We start from the raw sequence: 18338 nt of genomic DNA on the forward strand, positions 1-18338 counted from the left end.
GGGAAAGACCAAAAAAGAAGACCAATACCATGTAGTTTAATTTTTTTAAGAATTTGTCTAATACTTTCCATATTATAAAAAAAATTTGGAAAAATGGACCAATATGTGTGAACTGCTTAAATAGTCCTAGCCAATATCCAATTAATATATTTGTCAAAGGGACCCACAACAAGACTAGAAATATTGCAAAATTGACTTTGGTCACCAACAAATTTCTCATATTTTCATTTCACCAATTCAAAGCTGCCATGAAACAAAAAACATAAGCACAAAAAACCATGAATACATTTTTCTTCTTTCTCTTTATAATTTTTTCCTTTTTTCAAAATATTTACTCTCAAGTTGACACAATAACTACTACTAAATTTATCAAAGATGGTGAGACTATAGTTTCATCAGATGGAACATTTGAGTTAGGATTTTTTAGTCCAAGAAATACTTCAACAAATCGTTATATTGGTATTTGGTACAAGAAAATCTCAGCTTTTACACCAGTTTGGGTTGCTAATAGACAAATTCCTATTAAGGATAATTCTGGAATCTTGAAAGTTATTAATCCAGGTTTTCTTGTTCTGATTAATGTTACTAATGACATTATTTGGTCAACTAATTCTACAAGAAATGTGCAAAATCCAGTTGCACAGTTGCTAGATACAGGGAATTTGGTGGTTAGAGATGCAAATGATCATGACCCTGATAATTTCTTATGGCAAAGTTTTGATTATCCTACTGATACTTTGTTAGCAAGTATGAAGCTTGGTATAAATTTGGTGACTGGCTTGGAAAGGTAGGTTTAATTCTGTTATCGTCTCATCTAAAAGATTAAACTGTTAGAAAGCGTACTTTTATTTACTTAATATAATTATGTCTTCAACATGCCCCGAGTACGTCTAAGTATTTTTTTAGGTGGTGAGATGTATGTCAAGCATGGGCGGAGCTAGGGGGCAGAAGGGGGTTCATCCGAACCCTTTCGCCAAAAAATTACACTATATAATAGGTCAAGTATGGGTGGAGCCAAGGGCAAAAGGGGTTCATTCGAACCGAAAAATTGCACTATATATACCAGGTCAAAATTATTTTTTATACATGTATAGTAGATGTTGAATACTCTTGACTTTTTCATATGTTTACTTTTTTATATCTTGAACCTCTTTATTGACATTCCTGGCTCACCAATCAAGGTATTGTCTGCTTTACCCCGACCTCTCTCTGGGCCACCTTAAGGCTTATCGAGCCTCACGGTTTTGTCCCCTTGGGATCAAACCTCAATAGTTGAATCTTGAACTCGCCCTTATATGACCCCTAATTTTCCCCTCCCATTCTGATGAAAGACTTGACGTAACTGGTAAAGTTGCTCCCATGTGACCAGAAGGTTGCAAGTTCGAGTCTTGGAAACAGCCTCTTGCAAAAATACAGGATAAGGCTGCGTACAATAGACCCTTGTGGTCCGGCCCTTCCCCGGACCCCGCGAGCTTAGTGCACCGCGCTGCCCTTTATTCTGATGTGAGACTTGCCTAAAGGCAAGTTTCTTGGAGAACTCCCTTTCGCGTTAACTACTAGTGGCTCGTGGGCTGTTACATTAGACTTGAACTTAGGACCTCTGCTTGCTACTATGATACCAAGTTGAATTATGTGATTATTCCATCTAGAATTCTAAATTGTTAGAGAGAACATACTTTTGTTTGCTTAATTTAATTATGTCTTCAACAGGTATCTTAGTTCATGGAAAAGCGACGATGATCCTGCGCCTGGGGATTATACATACCATTGTGACCCTACAGGTTATCCGCAAGACCTTATGAGAAAAGGGCCTAATGTAGTTTATAGAGCAGGGCCGTGGAATGGTCTTAGATGGAGTGGAGCACCAAACATGGTGAACAACTCAATCACCTCTTTCGGGCTAGTCATGAACAATCAGGAAATTTACTACAAATATGAACTAGTAAATAAATCTGTCGTTTCAACTTTCGAACTAAAGCCTAATGGTAACGCGATGCGTATGATTTGGGTGGAAAAGAAAGAGGGTTGGATTAATTATCATTCAGCTGATGCAGATCATTGCGAAACTTACAAATTATGTGGTGCATATGGAACTTGCACAATCTTTAGTGATCCTGTGTGTCGTTGTTTGGATAAATTCGAGCCAAAACATCCGGATGATTGGAACAGGACTGATTGGTCCAGTGGCTGTGTCCGAAAAAGTCCACTGAATTGTACAGGAGATGGATTTATTAAGTATTCTGGCGTTAAACTGCCAGACACACGGTATTCCTGGTTTAACGAGACTATGACACTTGACGAATGCAAGTTAGTTTGCTTGAGAAATTGCTCGTGTATGGGTTATACGAATCTGGATATCAGCAACGGAGGAAGCGGCTGCTTGCTATGGATCGGGGAGTTGGTTGACATCAGACAACTATCTGAATCAGGACAGGATATCTATATTAGAATGGCTGCTTCTGAGATAATAAGTAAGGAGTTGATGTTATTGAATTGATCGATTAACGTTTGTATTTAAAGCTACTGTGACGCGAACTAAATACTAACTATCTGATCTTTTCGGACGGGAACTTTTGCAGGTTCTAATGATGGATCAAATAGAAAGAAAACTGTTATACTGGCAATTGCTTTGCCATTATTCGTTGCAATGGTTGTGCTATTCGTAGCAATATGCCTGATTCTTCGTAGACAGAAAAGGAGAGAGCAAACAGCGCTCATAGAAAAGGGTAAGCGAAACATACTAATTTTATCTTTGGAAAACCAGAAGCAGATAGTATCATAGTGATGATTCTCTAGGTTCTTTAACTTGGTGGTCTAAGCCACGAGCGGAGCTAGAAGCCCAGCTACAGATTTGGCTGATCCAGTAGCTTTTGTTCAAAAAATGTATTTGTATTAAGAAATTTATTAAATATGTACAAATATTAAATTTAGAATCCAGTTATTAGCACTTGAAGACGTTGTTCTATAATTCAGAACTCATAACGTTAATATTCTGGCTCCCCCTCGGGTCTAAGCTGTCTACTTGTATGCATATATTGCAGGAAGATTAGGTAACGCCTCCAAGAAAAAGGATAGCAATGAAAGACATCATGAAGATTTTGAGCTACCACTCTTTGACTTGTCGACGCTAATAAAGGCTACTGATAACTTTTCAAATCAGAACAAGATCGGACAGGGCGGTTTTGGGAAAGTTTACAAGGTAAAGATTGCCACGAAGCAACTTTTTCTAAGTAATGATGCTCCACTGATTCCTTAAGTCGAGAGTCTATCGGAAACAACCTCTCTACCCTCACAAGGTAGCGGTAAGGTCTGCGTACGCTCTACCCTCCCCAGACCTCACTTGTGGTATTACACCGGGTTTGTTGTTGTTGTTGTTGATGCTCCACTGATCATACATTGAAATCTTGAAAATCAGTGAAAATAGCATTACGTATCCCTCAATAGGACAAGTCATGAGCCTTATTCTGCTGATGTTGATTGCAGAACAAAATGTTTGTAAAAACATAGGTTGACAAATAGAGAAAGGAACATGAAGTCGGACGAATGTCAATTGTTGTTTAGAATTTCTAATAGTAAGTGTACATTTGCAGGGTGTACTAGAAGGAGGACAGGAAGTAGCTGTCAAGCGGCTCTCAGAAACTTCGAAACAAGGAAGCGATGAGTTCAAAAATGAAGTCATCTGTATTGCGAAACTTCAGCATCGAAATCTTGTGAAGCTTTTGGGATGCTGCATTCAAGAAGAAGAGAAGATATTGGTGTATGAATACATGCCTAACAAAAGCCTGGATTTATTTATATTTGGTTAGTTTTGTTCATGCAATGCAGCCAATTCTTTCAATGCATTAACTAGTTTCAATACAATAGACTTCTTACATAAAAATACCAATGCTCTCCAAACCAAATTAGGAAAGAAGAATCCAGGAATTCTGTTGTTCAGGATTTAATTTAGAAAGTATTGAACTTTTTAATGCCATATAGGTATTTTTCATTGCTAGTAGTTCATGTTGTTTTCCTATTATCTTCCCCTTCGGTCTCTTAGTATCTTGCTGTTGTTACTGCTTCCTTCCATCTATTTTTCTGGTTTTGAGATTGTTGTTACTATCTTTCTGGTCTTATTTGTTGATATTACTTGTATGTGCTGCTTCTTTTTATTTTTGAGCCGAGGATCCATCGGAAATAGCCTCTCTACCTTCCCAAGATAGGGGTAAGGCTTGCGTATACACTACCCTTCCTAGACCCTACGTATGGGATTTCACTGGGTGGTTGTTGTTGTTGTTGCTGATAGGTCATTTTTCATGTCAAGAGCATATTATAAGAAATTGATATCTTTTGACAGATCAAAGAAGGAGCTTACTTGATTGGCCTAAGCGCTTCAACATTATCAACGGGATTGCTCGAGGACTTATGTATCTTCATCAAGATTCTAGGCTTAGAATCATTCACAGAGACCTGAAAGCTAGCAATGTTTTGCTTGACATTGAAATGAACCCGAAGATATCAGATTTCGGAATGGCCAGAAGTTTCGGAGGGAATGAGACAGGAGCTAATACACGTCGAGTGGTTGGAACATAGTAAGAAATTAGATTTCTGGTTATACATATTGTTTTTGGACACCTTTTATTTGTTTTCCACATTATGTAACCCTGTGAACGATTTTATGCAGTGGTTACATGTCTCCAGAGTATGCAGTCGATGGGATTTTCTCTGTAAAATCAGATGTGTTCAGCTTTGGTGTATTGGTATTAGAAATTGTGAGTGGAAAGAAGAACAGAAGATTCATTCATCCTGATCACAATCTCAACCTCCTCGGACATGTAAGTGGTAGATGCGTACACATTATCCTCCTCAGATCCCACTTGTGGAATTTCTCTGAGTTTGTTGTTGTTGTTGTTATTGGACGAGAACTTGATAGCAAAAAGGATATAAAATTGGCTGCTCAGCCAAAAAGATTTACATCCGCTAGTCAATATACATAAGTTATACACTAATGATACATATATTATACTTCTGTCGACTTTTTTTGGGAGGGTGGGAGGCTATACAGTGTAAAAATACCTATAAAATTTTCAGGCATGGATGCTTCATATAGAAGGAAGATCATCGGAACTAGTAGATCACAACGCGGTTGAATCATGTTATACATCCGAAGTGCAACGATCGATACATGTCGGGTTGTTATGTGTTCAACAAAGTCCAGAGGACAGGCCAAACATGTCTACTGTGGTTCTGATGCTGACAAATGAAAACATTTTGCAGCAACCTAAGCCTCCTGGTTTTTTCATGGAAAGGAACATAGCTGATTCTGCATATTCTTGGAGTAGTCATACACCTGGTTCTGTCAATGATGTTACCATCACTTCATTGGACGCTCGATAAAGGGCAGCCCGGTGCACTAAGCTCCCGCCATGCGCGGGATTCGGGGAAGGATCAGACCACAAGGGTCTATTATATGCAACCTTACCCAGCATTTCTATAAGAGGCTATTTCCACGGCTTGAACCCGTGACCTCCTGGTCACATGGCAACAACTTTACTAGTTACGCCAAGGCAGTGTCGGTCTGTTGTCACAATTCAGCTTTTACTTCCTTCTGAGTCAAGATTTACTTTGTATCATAGTGTATATGCATATTTTTTAAGAAAATATTGTTTATACACACTATATAAAGAATTTATTTGTTGACGAAGTGCTGTCGGATGACACCTCTTACTAAAGGATGTCACTGCCCCTGGATATAGAGATACTATTTTTTAGCCTTGTATAATGAATAGCCTTCTTTTTCCTTCTTTAATGTAATTTTATTAATTCGCCAGAAGAAAATGTGATGGTAATTCTTTGGCAGTTTCTATAGTATTTGTTTTTTATTCCTTGGGATTTCAATATGAGTTTAAATTATGTACACTGACGGTGTAAAAAAATATTTATACAATCAGGTCATTTATTAAGTAATTTAAATTTTTTTGATAAGTAAAAATTAGTAATCTGATAAAAATGATACGTAAAATATTATGACATGTAAAGTTATCTGGTAATGTAATATAATCTTTATTGTCTCAAGCTTTCCTCTTTGTAATTTAATAATCATCTAAATCTCTTGATAAATATTAATTAGCAATCTCTTGGATCTGTCATCAATCCAAAATAATCATTATAGTCTGAGGAAGATATTATAAAATATTTTTTTCGATTTCAATTTATGTGTCTTACTTTTTTTTTTTTTTTTTTTTTTTGTAACGGTTTTTTTCGTTTCTAGTAATCTTGTAGTTGTCATGGTGACGATAGCTTCACGTATCATATTAGAGAGGGAGACGAGGAGATTATCCATGTTTTTTGTATTGGTATTTCTTTAATTCAATGTTTTTTATTTTATTTTGGCAATATTTCTTTATTTTCACTTTTTTGAAATTAAATATTAATAGATGTCGCTTTTGTTTAATCAAGACCTTCGATCTTGTCCCAAAAATTGAGATACCAAACCCAAACAGACCTCCCAACCTTTTGACTAAGCACCACTTTATTTTATTTATTTAATTATTTTTATATATTTCTTTTAGGCTAATGTCATTTTCTGTTTGTTACACCGACTTCTCTATAAGAAGTCATCATTAGAGAAGTCATCTAATTTGCACTAATGTTTTACCCAGAACTAATACTCTCTCCGTTCCAATTTATGTCATATAATTCAATCTGGCACAAATTTTAAGATGAAAGAAAAACTTTTAAAATTTATGGTCTTAAACCTGTTACAACTAGGGGTGTTTGTTGGTCGGTACGGTACGATATTTATATTTATGTTATAACTAATAGTATGTGTATTGTGTAATATAATATATATTTCGGTACGGTATCGGTTTTTCATTTTAAAATACAAAATACCATACCTAATACAATTTTTTTTAAAAACTTAAACCAAATACCATACTGAATACCAAATACCAAAATTTTCGATTTCAGTAAGGTAATTCGGTATTTACCTAATTATGCACGACCCTAGTTACAATATTTCTTTGGCCCTTTTCCCTAAAAAAAATATAAATGTTGGTTGATTAATTAAAAGGGAAACAAAGAGAAAAAGAAGGTATTCTTTATCAAAAGTCAATGTATATAGAGGGAGGAAAAAACTAGGAAGATGAAGAAAATTATTAGGAAGAATAAAGGGGGATGGTTTTGAACTGTAGGGACTGAGAAGTCAAAAGGTGTACAACTTTGAAAATTTGATCTTTTTCACATCCTAATAAAAGGTCTTTAGAATTAAGGTAATTTATATTAAAAAAATAATTAATTTATATCATTTTCTAATGTTTAGTTAGGTATAAGAGTGTTTGTGATGATTGTAGAAGGTGAATGATAGAATCAGATCTAATTTTCTTAGAATTAAAAGTTGACAAGAATGTAAAGTGTTGTTAAGGCAAATGCAAGATTTGAAATATGTGCAAGGAAAAAGTCATGTTCTTTTTAGTGGAAATTAATTTGGGGTATTATCACTTCTACCCCGCGCCAGAAACTATTTACATTCAGTAGCCAAATAAGTGTATAAAATTTGTATAATTTTTTTATATAACACATAGAATGTATATATATACAAAACATATACATTTTTTGGTTATTATTTTGAGAGCGGATATACAGTATTATTTTCTCAGTTAATTTTCTTAGCTAGAGAACTTTTCAATGGTAACACATACTAGAAATGATTTTGTTAATAATAATTTCTTCTCCTGTCAATTATTACATATATTTAATTTTATATGACATTGTTTGACGAGGCATAAAGTTCAAGAAAGAAAATAAAACTGCTAAAATTATAATCTTAATTTTTTTTTGTGACTATGAAAGTGACGTCGTTGAGGGGAAAATGAAAATATAAGTGTCGGTCTTTTAGAAATAGACTAAAAAAAAATGTCACATAAATGGAGCTGACAAAGTATCAAATACTCCCTCCATCCGAAAATACTCGTCGTATTTCGCTTCTCGAGAGTTAATTTGATTAATCTTTAAAGCTAAATCAGATAAGATTAATTCAATATTTTAAGACTAAAATTTAAAATATTTGAAAACTATATAAAAAGTATTATGATATGCAATTCTTCTCATATCAATAAGAAGAAAAAAATACATATTAAAATGTTGGTCAAAGTTCATGCAGTTTGAATCTCGAAAAATAAAAAATGACAAGTATTTTGAGACGGAGTAAGTACATTACTAAAAAAAAATTGTGCACTCCTTCCCAACCACCTTTACTCTTTTCAACTAAGTCAGAATGGGGTTATTAATTTACAATGCTAAATAAAATAAAGTCAAAAGAAGACTTGACATTTCACCATTACAAGTAACATCATTCAATTAATCAAGAAAAATAAGAAAAACATTTTTTGAAAATATTTTTTTCCTAGTATGAACATGTGGGCTTCCAGGAAATGAACTTTTCAACTTAAAACTTCACTAAACATTTTTTTTCCTATCAATTATTATACTAAAGTTCTTGAAAAATCAAAATCCACACCTGAAAAAAGGCTAAAAATTGAATCCATGAATTTTCTATCTTGTTTATTCATCTGTTTCAATTTTCTTTCCATTACACTAATCTCCACAGCATTAGACACTATAACTATTGATCAACAACTTAAAGATGGTGATACAATTATTTCAGCTGATGGGGTTTGTGAACTTGGATTTTTCAGGCCTGGAAATTCAACGAATCGCGACGTTGGAATATGGTACAAGAAAATATCAGCTGGAACTGTTGTTTGGGTTGCCAACAGAAATAGTCCAATAAATGATACATCAGGAGTGTTAATGCTCAATCCTGATGGAATCCTAGTACTTATCAATAGTACTAACGCGATAATTTGGTCATCGAATTCATCAAAAATATTAAAGAATCCAATAGCAAGATTATTAGATTCAGGGAATTTTATAGTCAGGGATGAAAATAATAATGACCCTGAAAATTTTGCCTGGCAAAGTTTTGATTATCCAGGGGATACATTGTTACCTGGAATGAAGCTCGGGCGAAATTTTGTAACAGGCCTGGATTGGTACATTTCGTCGTGGAAAAGTATCGATGATCCTGATGTAGGTGAATATGTTGACAGGTTTGATATTGAGGGATATCCACAGTTATTTGTTTGGAAAGGTTCTTCTATATCATTTAGTTCAGGTCCCTGGAATGGTCTTGCATTTAGTGGAAGTCCTAATTTACAACCAAATACATATTTTTCGTTCGGGTTTGTCCTGAATCAGGAGGAAGTTTATTACAAATATGATCTTAAAAATGGATCATTGCCTACTAGGGTTGTATTGACGCCTGGTGGTTTGATAAATCACTATACTTGGATCGATCGTACAGAAAGTTGGTTTCTTTACTTGACAGCACAGTTTGATAACTGTGATCGTTTCACGTTATGTGGTCCTTATGCAAGTTGTGTGATTAATAACTCGCCCCCGTGTGAATGTTTGAGAGGTTTCAAGCCAAAGTTTCCGCAACAATGGGATGCAGCAGACTGGTCAAGTGGATGTGTAAGGAGAAGTCCTTTGGTTTGTCAGCAAGATGGATTTAGGACATTTACGGGTATTAAAGTGCCTGATACGCGGAAATCATGGTATAATGAAAGCATTGGACTCGAGGAATGCAAGACGTTGTGCTTGGCCGATTGCAACTGTACAGCTTATTCGAATCTTGATGTTCGAAATGGTGGAAGTGGATGCTTACTCTGGTTTGGTGATCTCATCGATATGAGAGAGCTTAGCGCGAATCAACAGGAACTGTTTGTGAGAGTGGCTGCTTCAGAACTAGGTAATAACTACTACTGATCCATCTGTTCCAATTTATTTCACTTATCGATAGTCAATTTGACTAATATTGAAGCAAAGTTTGATTAGATCAAATTTGGATATTCAAAAACTATACGAGAAGTACTAGAAGTTGCGATTATTTCTCATGTCAATATGATGAAAAAATGCATTTCAAAATGTTGGTCAAAGTTTACATAGTTTGAATTTGGAAAAGCAAAAAGTTTTACATAAACTGGAACGGAGGAAGTACTTACTATTTTCGATTCTAACTATCAACAGATCAAGACAAGAAACGGAAGAGAAAGCAGTCAAGGCTGATTGCAATCATATCAGCAGTAGTCGCAACTTGTGTCCTCGGCCTTCTAGCTTGGCGTGCATTCCACAGAAGACGAAAAAGAACAGGTAACTTAACTATCGTTCACCGTTATCAAAAGATCGTATTACTAAAGTTCTGTTTAAATTTGGCTAATGTATATATTACCAATTGATTGCTCATTCTACAGGTAGAGAAGTTGGAACGGACGATATGGAGTTACCATTGTTTGATTTAGTCACTGTTGCAACTGCTACTAAGAACTTTTCTTCTGCTAATGTGATCGGAGAAGGTGGTTTTGGACCTGTTTATAAGGTACAATTACTAATTCCATTTTCAAAATTTAGCTAGAAAAGACATCTTTGACTCGTTGATTCGACAAAATTGCAGGGTAAACTACCAAATGGACCAGAAATAGCAGTGAAGCGGCTATCGGAATACTCAGGACAAGGTCTTCAAGAGTTAAAAAATGAAGTGATTCTAATATCCAAACTACAACATAGAAATCTTGTCAAGCTTTTGGGTTGTTGTCTTGAAGGAGAAGAAAGGATGCTAATCTATGAATTTATGCCTAACAATAGCTTGGACTATTTTATTTTTGGTATGTTTCTCTTGACTGTCGAGGGTCTGTTGGAAACATCCTCTCTACTTTTATAGGGTCTGCGTACACACTACTCTTCCCAGAACGACATACCTTACTTATGGGATTACAGTGGGTTTTTTGTTGATGTTGTTGGTATGTTTCTCTTGACTAGTTACCTATATAACATGTTGCTCGTATCCTCCAAAAATTACTACTGCACCCGTGTCAGATCCTCAAAACACGTACGTACTGTTTTTGGAGGAATCAATATGGGCGCATGACATTTTTGGAGGATCTGAGCCCACTTATGGGATTACACTAGGTTTGTTGTCGTCATTGTTGTTGTTGTTGTTGTTGTTGTTGTTGTTGTTGTTGTTGTTGTTGTTGTTGTTGTTGTTTCTCTTGACTAATTACCTATATACCATGTTGCTCGTGTCCTCCAAATATTGCTACTTATGGGATTACACTAGGTTTGTTGTTGTTGTTGTTGCTGTTGTTGTTGTTGTTGTTGTTTCTCTTGACTAATTACCTATATACCATGTTGCTCGTGTCCTCCAAATATTGCTACTGCACCCGTGTCAGATCCTCAAAAGATGTACGTACTGTGTTTTTGGAGGATTCAACATGGGCGCGACGACATTTCTGGAGGATCTGAGCACTAAATATTTATTTCTGAAGTGCTAGGAATGAATTAGGATTCACTGACATTTTACTTAATGAACTACATATTGCAGATTCACGCAGAAAAGGATCACTCGTTTGGAGAAATCGATATAAAATTGCTACGGGAATATCTCGAGGCCTTCTCTATCTTCATCAGGACTCAAGATTAAGAATTATTCACAGAGACCTGAAGAGCAGCAACATTTTACTGGATACTGACTTGAATCCAAGAATTTCTGACTTCGGCCTAGCTAAAATATTTGTTGGAGATCAAATGGAAGGAAAAACGAAGCGAGTAATAGGAACATAGTAAGTTTCATAAGCCTTTATGATTGAGTTTTTGATATAATCAACAAGTTCATCAGCTTAAATTTGATGCGTCGTGCAGCGGCTATATGGCTCCAGAGTATGCAGTTGATGGGAAATTTTCAGTGAAATCTGATGTCTTCAGTCTTGGTGTGCTTTTACTTGAAATTGTTAGTGGCAGAAAGAACAGGAAATTTCATCATTTGAATCATCATCATAATCTTTTGGGACATGTAAGTACATATGTCACTAAATTTTGATCCTTTAGCCTCCTTTTTTACTAAAAACTTCATCTGTATAAGCTTGCTCACATTGTCGATCCCAAGCTCGAATAAAAAAAGAGGATTGCGGTAGGCTAGCAGCTAGTGTAAAACTTGCCGATACAGAATGAGTCCTCACAATACAGTCAGCTTGAATTTTGTTGGGGCTTAGCCATCCCAAAGTAGAAGGGGAGTCTTGGCGTAACTAGTAAAGTTACTGCCATGTGACTAGAAAGGTCACAGGTTCGAGCCGTGAAAACAACCTCTTGCAGAAATACAGGGTAAAGTAGCGTACGATTGATCCTTGTGGTCCGACCCTTCCCCGGACCCCGCGCATAGCAGGAGCTTAGTATACCGGGCTGCCCTTTTTAACCATCCCAAAGCTACTTTTAACATGGTATGATATTGTCCGCTTTAGGCCAAACACACACGGTTTTCCCAAAAGGCCTGACACGATTAAGAGATCCCTACACCTGATATGTAGTCTCCCAATCTTTTCATATGCCAATGTGAGATTTTGTTTGCATACCAAAACAAAATAAATTTAAACGAAAAACATGGTTATCGAGGATTTAAGACATAACTGACCATAACTTGTTTGGGACTGAGGCGTAGTAACTATTGTTATTTTAGCCTCTTTTTGTACTGACTACATGTATAATTATGTTGTGGTAATATTTCAGGCATGGTTACTATGGAATGAAGGCAAGGCATTGGAACTAATGGATGAATGTTTAAAAGAATCATATGTTGAATCTCAAGTGATAAGATGCATTCAAGTAAGTTTGTTGTGTGTACAAAAATTCCCAGAAAATAGGCCAAATATGGCATCAATAGTTTTCTGGTTAAGCAATGAAGATGTGGAATTGCCTCAACCAAAGCAGCCTGGTTTCTATATAGAAAGATATTCAACTGAATCAAATAAATCAACTGATGAAAGATGTATTACTGAAAATACAATGTCACTAACAATTCTTGAGGCAAGATAGACTAGATTTCTCAATGTAATAATACTGTTAGGTGTTTGTCCAGATTTTCTTTCCATAATTGGTTTTCCTATCTCATGAAGCAAATGACAACATATTTATCATAATTGGGTTTTTCTTTTCCTAGAAGGAAAATATAATTCTTCCATATTTGACTAAGCCCCTTTCTTGTAGGAAAAGCTTTGGACTTTTATAAATTGAGGATCCTTCCTTCTCATTCAGCAGCATCTACAATGTAGCCATAGGGGGCTTAAGAGTCTTGTTTAGTGGGAGAACTTTACCGGACACGTGTTAGTGTGTCACTTGTGTTTTCCTCTTCGTGAGGTTGTTCTCTCGATATTTTGTACTTTTTTTATTATAGTGGATTGCTCATCTCCGCCCGTGGACGTAGGTTAGTTGACCGAACCACGTTAAATGTTTGTGTCTCTTTTGGTAGATTTCTTTTTTGTTGTCTGATTATTCGTCGTTGAGGGTTTGCTTTACTAGCTTTCGCGTGACACCTAATTTTTTCGGTCCTAACAAATACTACTAACCAAATGGCATCATAAAATCCCATTTCAAAAAATATGAAACGGCATATGTGCGGGGCCAAGATTTGAAGCGTATGGGTTCGAAATTTTCATCCTTTTAAATTACTGAATTCTAAATTGATAATTTATACATATTCAATAGGTTTTTTAGAATAAATATAGGGTTCGGATCAAAATTACTGGGTACGGCCAAACCCATAAGGCGTATGCTAGCTCCGCCCGTATGAATTGGAATATTTAGAATTATGTCTCTTTGTTTTTTCATCGTTGTTTAGTCATTCTTTAGATACTTTACTTTTTTTTTTGGTCAACCGACGAAATTGCTTTATATTAAAAACTTGTTACATTACAAGAAGCATTGACAGAATTTTCCCCAGGGTTACAAAAAGAGCATGTAGGGAAGTGGTGTTGCTGGGGTTGATCTAGTTCTACATAAGTACATTCATTAGATGGATCATCTAGACAAAAAATAAGAGGAACAAGCTGAGCCGCAAGAGATGTTTTCCTTAAGTAGATTGTGCCTTGTTGGTCTGCATGCAATGCTTTTTCGTTAAGTAAATACTTTACTTGACATAATGAGGGGATCCTCTAGTCCGCTTCTCTACTTGTGCTCATAAGTCCTGCTAAATAATCTTTAAATATTGTTGCAGAGACAGAATTTTTATTAAGGAAGTTATAATATAAAGAAGTAAACAACTGCTAAAATCAACCCCTGATGCTTGCATTAGGGTAGACTGTCTACATTACACCCCCTTAGGATGCAGCTCTTCCTCGAATCCTGTGTGAACGTGGGTGCACTGGACTGCCTATAGCACAGACCTCTCCACAAAAATAAGGGTTGTTTCTTGAAATTAGAATTATTTGAATAACTAAACAAGAAAATAAATAATTTTTACTTCAATAAACTTCTCTAGGCTAAACGCCATGTTGAAGTCTTAGCATTCCATTAACTCTGCCTAATGTTCAACTATTTCCTAATCTGCAATTTACAAAGTAGATGCATTCTTCTTTTTTCTTTTTTCTCACCTAATATTCAGTTTCTCATTCAATCTGTTTCACCAAAGTTACAAGTCAAAATGGCATACTAAATACTCTCTCGTTCAAGTTTATGTGACATTATTTTTTTAGTCTATACAACAAAAAGCAACACATTTATATACTTGAAAATAATTTAACTTTGAACTCTCATTTTATACATAAAAAGAAACTTTTATAGTCACGAGAATATTATAGCATATTCAAACTAAAAGTTTCAAAAGTCTTATAATCACATAAATGCTATTACTTCTTTAAAGGCAACAAATTTCAATTTTTTTTTAATTTTTTAAACTCCATGTCGAGTCACGCTACAAACACCAAGGAAAACTTGCTAGATGAATCTTTATCGCAATCAAAAATATAGAAATATCTATGTAGCAGAAATTAGGAAAATGAATAAGTATACCCCTGATTTATAGCCGGATTTTTAATTATACACTTTACCTTTACAGGATCCTATTACCTTCCGAACTTGTTTGAAAGGGAATTATAACCTCCCGAAGTGATGAGGTAGCAAAGAGAGCGTGTTTCACTTTCTTAAAGAGAGTGAGAAGCCTCTAACTTTTTCTATTTCTTCTCTTCTTTTCTTTTTTCTTTTTCTCTTCTTCTCATTTTTTTTGTTTTCTCTTCTGCTCCACCACTTTGTCATAGCCACAGCCTTTCTCCTATACCGCCACCACTATTGTTACCACCACCACCTCCCTCTTCTTACTCAGGTGATTATTGCTTTCTCCCTTCTCCATTTCACTTCTTATCTAAAATAGAAAAAATCTACAATAATCGTCACGATCCGGAATTTCCACTTTCGGGATCGTGATGACGCCTAACATTTCACTTGCTAGGAAAGCCATCGTTAGAGTAATTCCTTACCAAATTTAAACACTTCGAACAATTTAACCAATTAAACCGCAATGAAGTCCAAAATAAAGTACGAAATAACATAATAATCCAATATCTAGTACAACCCGGATCTGGAGTCACAAGTATACGAGTTTCTAGAGGTTCTACAAGTAGGTTCAGAAATAAGTACAACTGTCTCGAATGAAATGAACAGTAAACATGGAAAGAGGAAAGGAGACTTCAAGGTCTGCGGACGCCAGTAGATCTACCTCGATTCTCCAAATAAGCTAATCCGAGCTGATGCGCCTCACGAATAGCTGGGACCAGTACCAAAATCTGCACAAGGAGCGCAGAGTGTAGTATGAGTACAACCAACCCAATGTACTCTGTAAGTGTCGAGTCTAACCTCGACGAGGTAGTGACGAGACTATGATAGGACACCCACGTAATTAAACCTGTACATACGAAAATATACGTACAACATAACAACAAATAAAGGCTAAACATGTACTATTGGGAAGGGACATGCGAAAGGGGTACAAGATACGGTAACTACAACAGGGAATGACCACATGAAACAGTCAATAAACCTTCAGCAAATGAAACGGATATAGATAATGAATAAAAGCTGCACGACATCACCCTTCGTGCTTTTGCTCTCAATCTTTCCATAAAATGATAAATACGGCATCGCATCACCCTTCGTGCTTTTACTCTCAATTTCATCATAAAACAATAGATACGGCACGACATCTCCCTTCGTGCTTTAACTCTCTTCCTCATCATGTATTAATCAATAATTGCAACAATGATAAGTTAGGATTTTAACGTATTTAATGCCCCTACTTGCCTATGCTTTGGTTATAAATTGCTACAAAATAGTCCCAAAATGCTCACAAGTTGTACTTGATTGCAGGTTTGATCGACAAAGCGACGAATGTCAAAGATCGGCTCAAAAAGGAGTGAAGCCTGCTCAAGTGTCAAAGACTAAATAAGTTGAGGAAAAGAGAACCTAGTGCGGATCGCGCAAATGTGAACGCGACCGCACTAGGAGGTTCAGAGGATGGCAGTTTCAAGGGGCATGCTACGCGGCCGCGGTTGGATTCTCGCGGTCCGCGATCAGGCTCCGCGGCCGCGCTACTCTTCTACGCGGTCCGCGGAGCAGAGATTCAGAGAGCCATAATTTGGCCAGTTCCAAACAAAGCGGCCCGCGATCATTTCTGTGCGGCCGCGCCAACTTCCACCGTGGCCGCGCTATATTTTCACGCGGTCCGCGGTCCTCAACTTCAGAGAAGCAGCTGTCACACCTCTTTTTTTCCACACAATCCTATTACGTGGTTGAGTTAGAAGAGTTTTTTCAATTAAAGTGACGTTTTGAAAAGGGATTATTTATTATTTGGAGTCGCCACTTGGAATTGAGTTTTGGTGTTCCAAGTCACCTTTTATTTGAATCCCCTTTCAAAAGGAAGGCTCGACTCTTAGTTTATGGTCTACGAAAACAGAAGACTGAGTAAGAAATTCTGTTGACCGAGGGGAAGGTGTAAGGCATCCCTCGAGTCCCGTGGTTCTAGCACGGTCGCTTTTATTGACTAATGTAAGGCTTAAATTAATTTTTAGCTATTCTTGTATTTTATTATATTTTTTTATTGCCTATTACCACTTAATTAGTTATTGTATTTTATTAATTGTGTTCACCAAGATGCGATACGCACACAAGGTATTCTTCTTTGAAGTTGGATGTTAAACCAAGGTACGAAAATGTTCACATGGTTAAAACATAATTATGGTAAATTTAAAGGTATCAAGACGCGGAATGCACACATGGTCCTTTTATTATTTAAGTATATCAATCCAAGGTCTGGGTATGAACACATGGGCTAATAGCGTATGTAGAACATTTAATTATTTTGTCTCTTTTATATTAGAGATATTTAATTGTATATTTTATTATTTGGCTTAATATTTTTTGGAGTTAATGTACAATATTTATTTTACGGAAATAGTTGAGCCAACTTATAGCTTTATTAATTTTGAGCGTAGAAACATTTTTCTTACCCACTATTTGGTTTATTACTTTAAATCCATACAACCTAAGTAATGCAGCCTCATCAATAAGGCCAAAAAAATAATTCAAACTACTTAAAAATAAACATATTTATAATTATTATTTAAAGCAAAAGGTGAATTAATGTTTTGAGAGAAGCCATGAAAAATTTCATTAAGTTGATTATGCAAACTTGCCTATTGCTAGAGCAAAACCAAAATCATACCTTTATACTATATTAACAAAAAATTTCTAACACAAACAGAGGCACTAGGAAGCAATGTAGTAAAGTTTTTTTTTACAGAAGAAATAAGTAAAAATAAAAGTGCATGTGAACGGGGAACCCTTCTGGGTCAACCTGGTCAATGGGGCTGCTATAGATGAAAACCCCTCCACAAACCGACGATAATAACCTGCCAAGCCTAAGAAACTCCGGATATCTGTAGCTGAAGTGGGTCTAGGTCAGTTCTGAACTGCCTCTCTTAGGATCCACCTGTATGCCCTCTGCCGATACGACATGCCCCAAGAAGGCCACTAAGTCCAACCAAAACTCGCACTATGAAGACTTGGCATATAATTAGCTATCTCTTAGAGTCTAAAGTACAATATGAAGATGCTGCTTATGCTCCTCTCGACTGCGGGAGTAGATCAAGATATCATCAAAAAATACAATTACAAAGCAGTCCAAATAGGGCTTGAACACCCGGTTCATTAAATCCATAACTGTTGCTGGGGCATTTGTCAACCTAAATGACATCACTAGGAACTCATAATGCCCGTACCGAGTCCGAAAAGCTATATTAGGGACATCAGATGCCCTAATCTTCAACTGATGGTAGCCAGACCTCAAATCAATCTTTGAAAATACCTTGGCACCCTCAAGTTGATCAAATAAGTCATCAATCCTCGATAATAGATACTTGTTCTTGATGGTGACTTTTTTCAACTACCGATAATCTATGCACATCCTCATCGATCCATCT

At 36.1% G+C, this 18338-nt stretch overlaps 2 protein-coding genes across 3 annotated transcripts; both read left to right on the top strand.

Moving 5' to 3' along the window:
- Positions 224-5778, top strand: LOC109230778 (G-type lectin S-receptor-like serine/threonine-protein kinase At4g27290). Its single transcript, XM_019396206.1, has 8 exons — positions 224-787; positions 1711-2471; positions 2580-2726; positions 3042-3199; positions 3591-3801; positions 4337-4571; positions 4664-4814; positions 5071-5778. Exons 1-8 carry the CDS (start codon positions 279-281, stop codon positions 5374-5376), a joined length of 2478 nt encoding a protein of 825 aa, XP_019251751.1. The 5' UTR covers positions 224-278; the 3' UTR covers positions 5377-5778.
- LOC109230779 (G-type lectin S-receptor-like serine/threonine-protein kinase At4g27290) lies at positions 8446-13258 on the top strand. Of its 2 annotated transcripts, XM_019396208.1 has the most exons (8): positions 8446-9793; positions 10072-10194; positions 10296-10420; positions 10496-10706; positions 11423-11660; positions 11740-11890; positions 12601-12696; positions 13078-13258. In XM_019396208.1, exons 1-8 carry the CDS (start codon positions 8527-8529, stop codon positions 13102-13104), a joined length of 2238 nt encoding a protein of 745 aa, XP_019251753.1. In that variant the 5' UTR covers positions 8446-8526; the 3' UTR covers positions 13105-13258. The 2 variants fall into 2 exon arrangements, with proteins under 2 accessions (XP_019251753.1, XP_019251752.1); XM_019396207.1 differs by lacking the exon at positions 13078-13258 and having other exon boundaries at positions 12601-13027.

Source organism: Nicotiana attenuata, chromosome 8 (genome assembly GCF_001879085.1).
Source record: "Nicotiana attenuata strain UT chromosome 8, NIATTr2, whole genome shotgun sequence".
NCBI classification, from domain to species: domain Eukaryota; kingdom Viridiplantae; phylum Streptophyta; class Magnoliopsida; order Solanales; family Solanaceae; genus Nicotiana; species Nicotiana attenuata.

Excerpts from the sequence above, each read along its gene's own strand:
- LOC109230778 (XM_019396206.1), top strand. The coding sequence starts at position 279 with ATGAATACATTTTTCTTCTTTCTCTTTATAATTTTTTCCTTTTTTCAA. Across the intron at positions 788-1,710 it reads TTGGTGACTGGCTTGGAAAG|GTATCTTAGTTCATGGAAAA; the intron begins GTAGGTTTAATT and ends TGTCTTCAACAG. Across the intron at positions 2,727-3,041 it reads AACAGCGCTCATAGAAAAGG|GAAGATTAGGTAACGCCTCC; the intron begins GTAAGCGAAACA and ends CATATATTGCAG.
- LOC109230779 (XM_019396207.1), top strand. The coding sequence starts at position 8,527 with ATGAATTTTCTATCTTGTTTATTCATCTGTTTCAATTTTCTTTCCATT. Across the intron at positions 9,794-10,071 it reads AGTGGCTGCTTCAGAACTAG|ATCAAGACAAGAAACGGAAG; the intron begins GTAATAACTACT and ends AACTATCAACAG. Across the intron at positions 10,707-11,422 it reads CTTGGACTATTTTATTTTTG|ATTCACGCAGAAAAGGATCA; the intron begins GTATGTTTCTCT and ends TACATATTGCAG.